Source organism: Olea europaea, chromosome 13, assembly GCF_002742605.1.
Source record: "Olea europaea var. sylvestris chromosome 13, O_europaea_v1, whole genome shotgun sequence".
Lineage (NCBI taxonomy): Eukaryota > Viridiplantae > Streptophyta > Magnoliopsida > Lamiales > Oleaceae > Olea > Olea europaea.
Window position 1 is genome coordinate 8,384,679 of NC_036249.1, and position 13,111 is coordinate 8,397,789.

Consider the following 13,111-nt stretch of genomic DNA (forward strand, 5'->3'; position numbering starts at 1 on the left):
AATGTGTTTAGTTTCTAAAAGTAATGTTATTTGCAGTCGCTCACTGTCATAGTCACTCTACGTAGCATACATGTGACGGTTAATGATTTGATACAATAATATATTAGTTTTTTATTGCTTTATGCATTAAATCACTAACCGACACATATGTGTCATGTAGAGTGATTGCGATAGTGAGCAACTGCAAATAACATTATTCTTTGGGAATATATTTTTCTCTTTCTTACTTTTAGCTACATATCTTTCAATAAAATAATATTACTCAAGAACTTAAAATTTTTTCATATTTTTAATCACACATTTTGCATTAAAATACTATTTTAAAATGTATTTTGGACAAAAAAAAAAAAGGGTTTAAACAAGCTCTTAATGTGACAATAATATTACTTTAATTTTATAATATTAGTATAACATAAATTGTCCAAGAGTATAAAAAAACGAACATTAAATAAAATGCTATTAAATCTAGCAATATAAATATTTAGCCATTGTTTGAGCCTCAGTCCTGAGGTCAAAAGACATTTTGGAAGAGTATGGTAGAGAATATGCGGTTAAAAAATAAGGAAAATTTTGAATTTACGTGTAAAACTATTTTATACAAGAATGTGTGGTTGAATATGAATTTTGAAAAAAAATGAGTTTTTGAAAAAAAATGAAAGCCAAACATAGACTAAAATGGAGCCTAAATGGTGGGGCTTAATAATTTATTAATTTTTTTTGAACCGTTACATAGAAAAATATGTCATGACATAGATTTGAATCCCACCGCCACCATTTGGCCCTTTGTATTAACACAAGTCAAGCCAACCCCGAAGAAACTAGTTCCCCCTTGACTGCGACATCTACGTTTAATTTCACTTGAATATTTAATGAATTTTCAATTAATTATTTTTAAAAAAATTATTTATGTAGTCTCGATATAAAGTTTTAATCATATTTGAAAAAAAAAAGAGATAGAGAAAGAAAAATGGAAAATCACATTTTTTTTATAATTATAAAAATTTTATAATAATATTGCAATGGTATTTTTAATTAAATTAATCTCATTAGAGTAAAAAATATGAAAAAAGTTTATATCTTTAATAAATAATATAAGAAAGAAAAGAATATAATTTAAATATAACAAAAATAAAAATGTTAAAATAGTGTAGAAAAGTAAAGATTGAAAAATAAATATTTGCTTTATGCTAAGAGGGGAACTTGTTACCAAACATAAACTTCATAAAAAATTTACTCAACATAAAAATAATGTTTTAAAAGTCGGATCGGCCCCGGCCGGTTCAATCGGGAAGTGGGATCGAAACTGGTCTGATTATGTTTAAAAAACCTCTAATTGAAACTTATATTTTCTTAAATCTTTAAAATGTATATAGATAATTTTTGTAAATGTATATTTTTTAATCTCTTTTCGGATCGATTTTTAAGACATTGATAAAAAAAATCCTCCTGAGACTCGTGAATAGTAAAAAAAAAAAAATAATAATAAATAAATAAATAAAAAGGACGTTGGCTTTCGTTGTAACGTAAATAAAAGAAGAATGAAGGGCACTAAAGCGAATTCCCACGCAATCAATGATGCAAAAAGTATTGCTGGCCAATAGATTCTGAACCCACCCGCCTACCGCCCCGCCGTAGTTTACACTTTCTCTCTTTATATTCCACATTATTCCCCCCTAAACACCCCACATTATTTCTCTGAAATTTCCTTCCCAACTTACAAAGAAAAAAAGGAGCATGGATCAGTTGGCTGGTAGAAGGCCTTATTTCATAGAGAAAGATGATGGATTGGCCTCCCTTACAATGAACCAGCATCACTACTCTTCGATTTATAGGCCAAATATTACTGCTTTATCTGAACCCCATTTCTTGGAAGCTTGTTTTCTTTGTAAGAAACGACTGGGAGAAAACAAAGACATCTACATGTACAGAGGGGACACACCGTTCTGCAGTGTAGAATGTCGACAACAACAAATAGAGAACGATGAAGCCAGAGAGAAGAGCTGGAATCTCTCTGGATCGATGACAGCCTTGAGAAATAAGGATAAGAAGAGGACATCAAACTCACAAGAATACCCTTTACAAACCGGCACTGTTGCAGTTGTTTAACCTTAACTTCTTTCTTTCTTTTCTCAAAAAATCCCTCAAGAAAAGAGAGACAGAGAAAAAAAAAAGAGGAAAATTTAAGCATTTTCCTTATGTAATATATGGACTGTATTAAATGATATCCCTTTTCTGGTTTTGTGCTGCGAGCCTGCGAGATCGTCTCTTCTTCTTCTTTGAGGGATTTGTTTCCACTTCTCTTTTTCTCTTCCTATCGTTGGAGCCTGGAGGTGGGCCGACCCGCTTGAGCATGTTGGGCTTAAGCTTAAAGCATGTTTGGAAATATTAGAAAGCAAGTTTTTTTTTTTTAAAAAAAATATTTAAAAAAATCGAAATTAAAATAATAAGATACTTATTTTGACAGCATACCAAGTCCATGTTTGGTGCAGACAAGATTCAGATTTTAATCTAAGTCAATAACTACATATTTCATACATTACAAAAATTTTTAACCATATTTTTCATCAATATTTATCAAAATCTAATTTTAATCCCCACCAAACAGAGACTAATAATTGCTTTATAATAAGCATTTTTTTTAAGCAAGAGACGAAGCAATTCATCTAAATTACTAGTGCAAACAAAAAGTTAAATAAAAGTATTTTTTTTTAAACTTATTTTTAAGCTATAGCCATGACTTATTTTCAATTAAATTAATAAAAAAATATTTTGTTATGATACTTATTTACTATAAGTAAATTTCTGAGCTCAGACAGAAAATAAGTTTTTGGAAGTCATGATTATGAGCATGTTTGGTATGGCTTATGCTTACAAATAAATGACACCACCTCAAACATGCTCTGTCTCTATGAGCCATGAATCCTTTAAAGTACCATCATAAAATTAATCGTTAACTCGCATGAGTTCACATACTTGTAGGTCGATTAGTATGTTTCCCGTTGGAAAAATTTCCCAGTCACAATTTGTAGGAGTTTGGACCAACTCTCAGTCTCTCAGTAGTGCATGCTAATAAATGGACAAAACACATTTTCAATATCGAAGATGATGCATTAAAGTGATTGAGGTTTAAAGAGTTAATATGAAGTGAAGGGAATATTTTAATTTCAAAACTACAACAATTGAATTACTTTTTATTGTTAACTTGTTTTATTACTGTTTAAGCTACTGTTTAATCTATTTTTAGGTAAAGTTTTAAAATACGATAATGCATTTCGTGTGAACATCAAGCATGACAAGTATATGCATAATTATACATTTTTCAATTTTTAATATTTTAAATTAATAAATAAAATAATGCCTTGTTTAAACGTTACACATATTCTTTAAATTTTTTCAAATAATATTGCTCAAAATTATAATTGCTACAATTACTTGAACTTTAAAAATTGAAGCAAGAATAAAATTTGATTAAAAAACTAGAACCTTTAAAATCATCAACATAAAGATGGATGAATTTGATAAATACTTTTTCCTGAAATTAAAACAGAGGAGAAAAAGAACCTTCAAAGCTCTGATTAGGTGAGCAATAAAAAAAAGAAAAAAGAATACACCTTCCAATTTATGCTCAATGAAGATCTCAGAGCGAAACTAAAGAAATGCAAAAGAAGAAGGAAGTTCAAGCTCGATATGAATAATTTGCAACTCTATGAAAAATTTGTTTTGGTTTTTTATATTTTTAAGATGGTGTATTTAATTGAGACTTTTAATAACTTTTTGAGATTTAAAAAGTTAAAAAGTTATTGGGTCAATGCAGATTTTTTTTTGACTCTCTAAAAGTATTGATATATTCAATTCAGACTTTTAAAAGTCCCCAGAAGTCAAGGTCTATTCAATTAAAACTTTTTAAAAGTCTCTATAAGTCTTGAAGTATTCAAATTTCAATAGCTTCCAGACTTTTATAAAAGTATCTAAGATACTAACTTTTAAACAAAAAGTACTCATATAAAATCTCAAAATTTATCTTTCATTAAAAACAAGATTTTGGGAGATTTTCACCAAAAAAACAAAAAATAATATGTATTTATTTTCAATATTTCTCTTTCCTTTTTCTTTCTTAGAACATTATAGTTATGATTAAAATTTATTTTTATATTTTGTTTTTAGGGTAACTGGCACAAAATGTCCCTACCTTTCATGTTAATTGTAGAAAATATCCATACCTTTCATTTTTTGACATTTTCGTTCTTATTTCAACATTTGGTTGAGCAAAACATTATTTTCCTTATTTTTGAACGTAAAATGACTATTATACACTCTTATTTAAAACATAAAACCAAAAAAGAAAAGAAAAATAAAGCACAAATTGCAATCACACTCCCAAACATTTTGAAAAAATATAAATCAGTCCAATAAATTATAAAAATTACAAAAAATCATATCTTTCTTCTCTCCTATTTTGGCTTCAATTTTCGGCCCTATCTTGAAGCTCTCACTTTCCTCTTCGTAACCCACCCAAGAGTCGAATAGGATTTGATCAAATCAAAGTGACAGAAAAAATCTATAGATTCGTTTAAATTTGAAATCTCTATTATACATGCTCACTCGGTCCTCACTTGTAATATTTTTACTTAATGGGAATGACAGCGGAACTAGTTTAGGGTGGGGATTCCACTCCCCGTAACAAATAATGCGGGTCAGTCATGTACAAGGCAGGGTGAGGCGAAGAACTTCCGGTCCTCATTTGTAATATTTTTATTTTTTAATTAAATTAATCATTATTAAATATTAAAAAGATAATGGACTCTACATTTTTATAGTACATCTTTTAAGGGAAGAATTCACAAATCATGGTTTAACTATTCACAGTTCAAGACCCATGTTTTAAGTTTAACTAATGCAAAAATCAGGTTTTAGTTAGTTAATTAATTTTTTTATTAATTAAATATAATGAGGTCACATTTATACAATTAATAGTCACATGAACATAATTATAGGTCACATATTTTTTTATTAATTACATATCATCAAATTAATTGGTCACAGATTTTTTCGAGGTCACAAATCAAAAACTTCGTAGGTCACAGATAATTTCGAGGTCACATATCAAAAATTGTATAGGTCACAAGTCATATATTTTCAAATTTAATGGTCACAGATTACTTTTTAATTACAATTGATCGAATTTCAAGGTCACAGATTACAGTCACGGGACCAAATTAGTTGGTCACAGACACCCAATCTCGAGCCACCCTCACCCCCTCACCCGGCACCATCACCAATGCCACACAAAATCCCCACCAGTCCCCGTTACTACTGCCACCGCCACCGCCACCGCCACCGCCACCAACACCAACAAAAACACCCACGACCCAGGTCAAATCAAATGCCAACCGCAGCCACCAACCATCACCTCATTCGACAGAAACCACCTCGACTGCCACCACCAAACCCACCTACAATACCCAACCCACACCCTCACTAACACCACTCACATCACCCCTGCCGGCTGCCAGCACTAGCACCTCCACCACCAAACACAACAAAAACACAACCACCGCCAGAGTTATGCTCACCACCTCACAACAATGGTCAATTCGTCGGAGCCGTCTTCATCGTTGCAGCGACAAAGATCAGAGGTCGCGCACAGTTCGTCGCAGCGACAAAGATCTGAGGCCGCGCACAATTCGTTGCAGAGACTCTCAGATCCAAGCACCGCCACAGATAGCCAAGCACGAACATGGCGAAGAAGGTGGAATCCCGGAAAAGGTGATCGGCGAAGCTCTGTAGTGATGATACCACAGCCGCGTAGAGCTCCTGGAGAAGGTGATCGACAGCGATGCTTCGCGTAGTGGCGGTCCAAGCACTGTGGTCGCCTGCATGATTGGGCGCCAGATTGCTGCGCGTGCAGTGGAAGTCGGCCGCCTGGATTGTACGTGTGAGAGGGAAGGCAGCGTTGCCTGTGGTTGGTTTAAATTGGGTAAGATTTTAGGGTTTGATTAATATAAGTTTTTAAATTAAAAATAATAATAGTTACAAACCTGGTTTTTGAAGAAATAAACTTCTTACCTTGATTATGAACTGTGATTTTTAAATACCTGCTTTTATGTAATTTCCTCATCTTTTAATGTTTAGTCCATTAGCGTATTTTCTATATTTTATATTACACTATATATATAAATATAATTACATAAAAAATTATTAATGAGTATAAGGACGGGATAGTGGACGAGACAATTATCCTCGTACTTGATTCGAGACAGAGATTTTAGCCCTGTCCGCAGGGATTGGAAAATTTCTATCGACCAAGTTGTCATCCCTGTAAATATGAAAAAAAAAAAAGAAGAAGAAGAAGAAGATAAAAAAAGGGGAGAAAACTAATATTTAATCTTATTTCTTAAATTGCTTAGAGTAAGTTTGATTGCTAGTTTTTTCACGAAAAATGTTATTTTCACCCAAATTCCTATTTTTGTACCGTTTGATTGATATTTTTCAACTTTTAGCCATATGAACATATTTTCCTTGAAAATAGGGAAAATATTTTCTTCATAAAATGTAGGTTTTTATTTTTCAGATAATTCACTATTACCTTTTCTCTCATTTACCCACCAATAAAAAATAAACAAGTATAACATTTTTTAGGTTGAAAATTAAATCAATCAAACACATTTAATTGACAACTTTCATTTAAATAATATTTAAGCATTTCAATTGCATAGAATTCATTTTCTTTTCATGTAAATTTTATACTTGCAATCAAATATATCCTTATTGTTTTAAGTTTCGATGTGATTGTGTCTCTAGGTGTACTTGAGGTTTGGTGCAAGAGATTTTGTGTAACTATATAGTAATTTTTCACATAGTGCAATAATTATCTTTTATGTTTTGCAAGTTTTTCTCCAACTTTAAAGTTTTACTAAGTACTAGTGAGGAAAACATGCCTTGTACGTTTGTTGGTGAATGTTAAATGTAAGTGCATATTATATTCATTAATCATCTTAATATTTGAGATGAAAATTTTTTTAAATCAAGATAATGATTAAAATTGAGAGTCATAATCTTAAGGATTATCCTCCAACGAATGGAATTCAAATCCGATTTAAATTTATCGAGATATAACCAAAACAAAACTTACTAAAAAAAAAGAAACAATGCATAAACAAAGGAATTTTCCCAAGTTGGCCCCACATCATCAACAAAACCGTTGATTTTTGTTCATTGACACGTTTCCAACCAAATTTGACTAAAATTTTACAAACAATGGAGAACCTCAGAAATTTTCCAAAAATCGAGAAATTGGAGTTCCTAACTTAAAGAAAGAAGAAAAATATCGCACTTTGCAAAGAGGCATACTACCTCTTCGCGCTGTGAGTGTGCACTCTTTGTGCTGCATGAAGCGGAGAGGCATGCCTTTCCGTGCTTTTCTAAATCCTACAAAGGTCATCGCACTTAAACAAAATTACAAATTCTTCTTTTTCTTTATTAACACTGTCATCCAATTTACCTTACAAAACATGCAAAAAAAAAAAAAACCACAAAATTTTCACCATTTCTAAACCTAAGAAGACACACGTTTTCCTAAAACAAATGAAATGTGCAAAAAAGAAAAAAAAAAGAAAAAGAGTTTTTAAAATTTAAAATGAAGTGGGAGAAGAGCACAGACCTAGGTATTAGACTAATTACTCTAGAGACGAATCTTACCCCAAACAAATCTCTCTCTTTGAGTCCATCCAAAACCAACAGAAAACTCCAGCGTCTACCCCTTTCTCCTGATCCCGTCCAATGATCACTATTCAATCTCTAGGATTGGTCTTCTATATCCCTTTAGTATGAAAAGAAAGTGTGAAATTTACAAGCACTTCTCGCTATTCCTCTTTATGCTGAATAATTTCCAAGGGAAATTAATTTCAATAGCATAGTTCTTACAAAATTATCTCAGAAGCTAAAATTCACTATCATCTCGAAGCTATCTTTGAACAAAACTAATACCATGGCCGTTTATGTAAACCTAAAACGAAACACGATAATCAAACGAAAATTTAAGAAAATGATAATTAATTCAAAATCAGATGAAAATGAAGAAAATCAGCAAAATAAGGAGGTAAAAGCTTTGATTTTTTTTACACACAACACACACTTAGTAATTGATAAACAACATTTATGTATTATTCAGTAAATTTTTGGAGGAACCCAGAACACTGAACACTCAATTTACAGACGAGCCTTCAAAAAAATTCTTCTCCTTCAAGCTTTCGACAGTTTCTTTGATGCTTTCTTTAAGAGGGGTAAATTTAATGCCCAAAATTTTTAACTCCTCGTTTAGAATGACGGATTTGTTGAAGAGGCCTGATCGGTAATGTAGGAAAATAGAGAAAGGATGACGTGAATTGAGAAAAGGTGAATGCATGATTGTGCTGAAAAATCGTGATTTTACTAATTTTTTATTAAAAAAAATGAAAATAAAAGAGGAAAATCTGTACAGAATGATGTATATTTTTGATACTTGTCCAGCTCATTCATTCGCTCTTTTATATATGAAGGATTTAAGTATTTTTATTATCATTGTTTCTCTATTTATTTATTTATTATTATTATTATTTTTTCTCAATAAGATCTATGGGGCGGCCAAATTGCCGACAAAATAAAATTAATGTGATGACCAATTATCAATGTAGTTGGAGATTTACGAATGGAAATGGACGTTCGATAATTTAAGAATTGATATTCAAGTGGATTGTTTTGACAAAAGATTGTAATTCAAGATTGTCGAAGTAATTTATGTCCATTCGTAGTCTGAAATTAATAACTGGTCCCATTCATAATGGGGAAGATTCATTGGACAGTATAATCAAGCCCTTGCTTGATGATCATTATTTTAAAAAATAAAGGAGTTTTGAATAATTATTTTTTGAAGAATGTGCGGTTAAAAATAGATAATAAAAAAAAATTGAATTTAAGTGTAAAATATTTTATTGTGTAAATATGTGACTAAAAAAAGTATAAAAATTAAAAAGTTCTGTTTTAAAGGTGACAAACAGCGTTAAGTGATAAAACAACTAATGGCCTAAAAATAATTATTATTAATAGACAGACTTGACTTGGACTTGGACTTTGCTTTGCTATGGCCTAGATCTTGTGGGCCAGCCCAGTTAGAGTGTGAATGCTGATACCCTTACTTTTTAATTAAGGGAAAAATACATAATTTCCATAAAAAAAGTATTACAAACCAAAGTTCTAACAATATTATAGATACATTTTAACCTCAGTCGAAATAAGTGGCGCAACATCGACAATTTTAACATATGTTTATTTTCCCCAGAAAAATAAAAATATAATACATGAAGTCGTTGATTATAATTAAATGATATGAAACAAATATAACAAATAATAAAAGAAAATGAATCAAAAATATCAAATACGATGATATATTCTATAACATTTTGTGGATCATCTAATGCTTTTACATCATCCAAATATTGACCAATCACTATTTATTTCTTGTTACTATGCAACCAATTTGTATGACATATCATCGCATCAATTATATAGGCATTCAACGAACTCCCAAAAAATCAAGAATCAGACACTAATAGGGAATGTAGGCTCAGTTCTGAATATTTGAATAGCTAATACATCTTTAGCAATTTAAAGGACAATCTTTTACATATTTTTATTCAATTTTCAAAGTAATATGTCGAAAAACTCATTGGTCAATTATTCAAAACAACCATTTAAGTAATCCACCATATTATTCTAGCAATTAACAGTAAAATCTAGATATTAAGTTAAAAAATATATAATTAATTAGGAAATTAGATGCAAATAAACAAAAAATATAGTCCATGAAAGATTTAAGGGAACACAACACAAAGTAGAACAAAATAACACAAGTATCAATAGAGTAGATTAAATAATTGCCAAGACTTAAAATTTTTTTTGGATAAATTAACTTGAAAATTTAGTTGAAATTTGAGAAAATTATAAATATAAGAAAAAGAAATGTGCAAGTTTGAATTACAATCTAAATTTAATTTTTGTAGACAATTGTAATGGATGATTGATGAATATGGTTCAACAGCAGTTCAACACTTCACTCAATTGAGGGTTTTGTGCTCATAGTTGTGATGATTAATGAGTATATGCGTATGATTTGATCAATTAATTGGAATGGATAATTGTTTATTTGGGTACTGAGTCTAACTGGTTATGCTAATGTGAACATATTCAACACATCAATGTAGAAGATAACATAAAATAAGCCCCACAAACTAAATATTGGTAGATAAGAGAACAAGAAGCAGGACATTCAACATAAGTAGACCAAACTAATATATTAACGTCGAGCAGTCGGAGAGGACTCGCCATATGGTATTTACTGAGAATGATGTCATTCTCTTTTCCTTCTTTTTTTTCGGGGGATTTTTCTAAATGGCCTATCACTATTCATTCTTGTCAAAATGTCTATAATACCCTTAATGAAATGACTTGTCATATTTTGCACAAAATATCCTGATTTATTGGGATAGTTTCAAAATTCTTTTATTTCTTTCATTTCAAATTTTAATATATAGTTCCATCCTTTGATCTAATAAATTAGCATAATCTGTAATAAATATTGTCATATAATTCTTTAAGATTATCATATTCCCTAGACGATATATCCATAGTTTCTAGTTGAGAAAAAAAACTTTTTATTTTTTCTAATAATCTTTCTAACAGATTATCTAATCCCTTGATTGTATAGCCTGGCATCATATAGATAAGTCCTTACAAGCTTTATGATAATAATAACATGATAGATAAATTTTTACAAACATGATAAGTAATAATCCCTACGATTCTTTCAAGATATTAGAAGAATTCTTTCTAAATTTAACAAAGACAATTATTTTACCTTACTTTTGATCTTAAATCTGTATTCTTAGAACCGAGTGACCTTCAAGCTCTGAATCTACAAACTGCTCCCTCAAACGGCCTTTTGCCTCAATGGAAATTCTGCTATTTCAACTTCTTGCCCTCACTGTATCTTTTCTTAGAATTAAGAATAAGGATCTTAAGTAAAGAAAATTCTCTCTTTGTTAAAGTAAGAAAGAGATTATCTTCTTCAATCTGTCAAGAATCTATGGGATAAGAAGTTTAGAAACTCATATTTTCTGATATCAAAAGATTAAAATTTTATTTATATAATGATTTATACAAGGTTTCTATTGTATACAAGGGGTTTCCAGAAAAACTGGTTTTAAACAAAGTTTAAAGAAAGAGAATGGTTTCTGACTCGAGATGATCCATTCTCTCCCAAAGACCTCTATTTATACATGACTCAAACTTACTATTATTGGTCTATTACATCATTGCATACATCAGAATTTGAAGAAAGGCTCACATGCTTCTCTATTCTTTTCCTCCTGGGGTCTACATTTTCACATGCGTTTTTTGCTTTTTCATCAAAGGGGCATCTTTTCCTCTATTATTGCCTCTCCATCTTTGGCTCTATATGCAGTTGGCTAGATGCTTTGGTAGTGGTAGGTCCCCTTTTATTTTTCTCCATTCATCTTTTATCTTGAAAAATCAATCTTTTAATCTTGTCTGCATGTGGGACACTCCCTCAATCTGCATGATTCTTGAATTGTTGTAGGACTTCCATTAATTTGATGAGTATCAAATTTCTAGATATATTCTTTTAAAATAGTAGATTTTTCTTTTCCATTATTCGTAAGGAGTGTCCATCGTTCATATTGGCACAAGCATCTGAATTTTTTTATCATATAAGTTCTTTGCAATGTTGTAAAGAACTTTCATCCCCAAAACTCTTCGGAATTTTATCCATGATTTATTATTTTAGGCAATGGTTTATTATTTCGGCCAACTTCAATCTGGAAATCTCGGCCAACATATCCAATTGTGATAATATGTTCGGCAGGATAGTATATCCTTCCATCAATTTCTGGACTTATTGAATAAAATTTGATATAAATTGATCTCCCTTGGGCAAATTTTGAAACTTCTGCCCTGAATATATCATCAAATTTATCAATTTCTTTTAAATCTTTTTCTGGATAGATCAAATCCAGAAATCCATAATCTGCTGCCATTTTGACCATGAAAGGGTCTGCATCTTTGGTAATTATTAATCTAGGATAAACATGATCTCCCGATACAATAAAATATGATTCATTTTCTTCCAATTCATAAACAATTTTGGCAAATGATCTATATTCTTCTTCTTTTAATGATAAAGGGGTATCATCATCTTCATCAGTTTTGATTCTGATAACTTTTGTATGTTCATCGCCATTTTTTATAGTCACCTTCCGGGGACTTGCTATATCTCTTTTGATATTGCTGGGTCCACCGCTGCTTCCTGACTGTGTACCTGTTTGTATTTTTGAAATTGTATCAATTGGTATTTCCTGTTTGGTATTTAATGACTCAAATTGTGAAGTAATATCAACAATTTTGTCATTCAATTCTTTGGTATATTTGGAATGAGAATTAGAGATTTCCACCAAAAATTTGACATTTTGTTGGATAGATTCTGCCATTGCTCTAATTGCTCAATTCCAATTTTCATATGTTCTGATTCTTCTATGAGGAATTTCATTTGTCTGTTGACGTCTATTAATGAATTTTTGATATTATCCATCTCCGAATTCAATATTCCTACTCAAAAAATTTGCAAGATAATTATTTATTCCTTTAATATGAACAATATCAAAATTGTAGAATGATAAATATACTTGCCATCTGTGTAACCTTTTATATTGAGGTTCCATAGGTAATTTATTTCTAATAAGTCCTGCAACTTGAGAATTATCAGTTTCAACAATAAATTTTTTAGATAAAAGGAATAATGAAAACTTTTTTATTCCTCTAATAATTGCTAACAATTCTCTTTCATGAGTAGTATAATTTATTTCTGTTTGGTTAAAAATTCCACTTGAATATCTGCATATTTCATTTAAATTTGTTTTTACTATAACTGCCCAATATTTATCCGAGGCATCAGTATTAACAATTAAATTATCTTTTTCATCTGGTAATCTTAGTTTTGGTAAATTTTTACATTCTTCTTTTAATGCTTTAACAATTTCAGTATATTCTTTATTCCAACCTT

The 13,111-nt window shown here is 30.5% G+C and overlaps 1 protein-coding gene across 1 annotated transcript; it reads left to right on the forward strand.

Annotated features, from left to right (window-relative positions):
- Nucleotides 1-1,668: 1,668 nt before the first annotated feature.
- Nucleotides 1,669-2,246, forward strand: LOC111407497. The gene has a single exon (XM_023037008.1). The coding sequence runs from the start codon at nucleotides 1,735-1,737 to the stop codon at nucleotides 2,104-2,106; it is 372 nt and encodes a 123-aa protein (XP_022892776.1). The 5' UTR covers nucleotides 1,669-1,734; the 3' UTR covers nucleotides 2,107-2,246.
- Nucleotides 2,247-13,111: the final 10,865 nt, after the last annotated feature.

Excerpts from the sequence above, each read along its gene's own strand:
- LOC111407497 (XM_023037008.1), top strand. The coding sequence starts at position 1,735 with ATGGATCAGTTGGCTGGTAGAAGGCCTTATTTCATAGAGAAAGATGAT.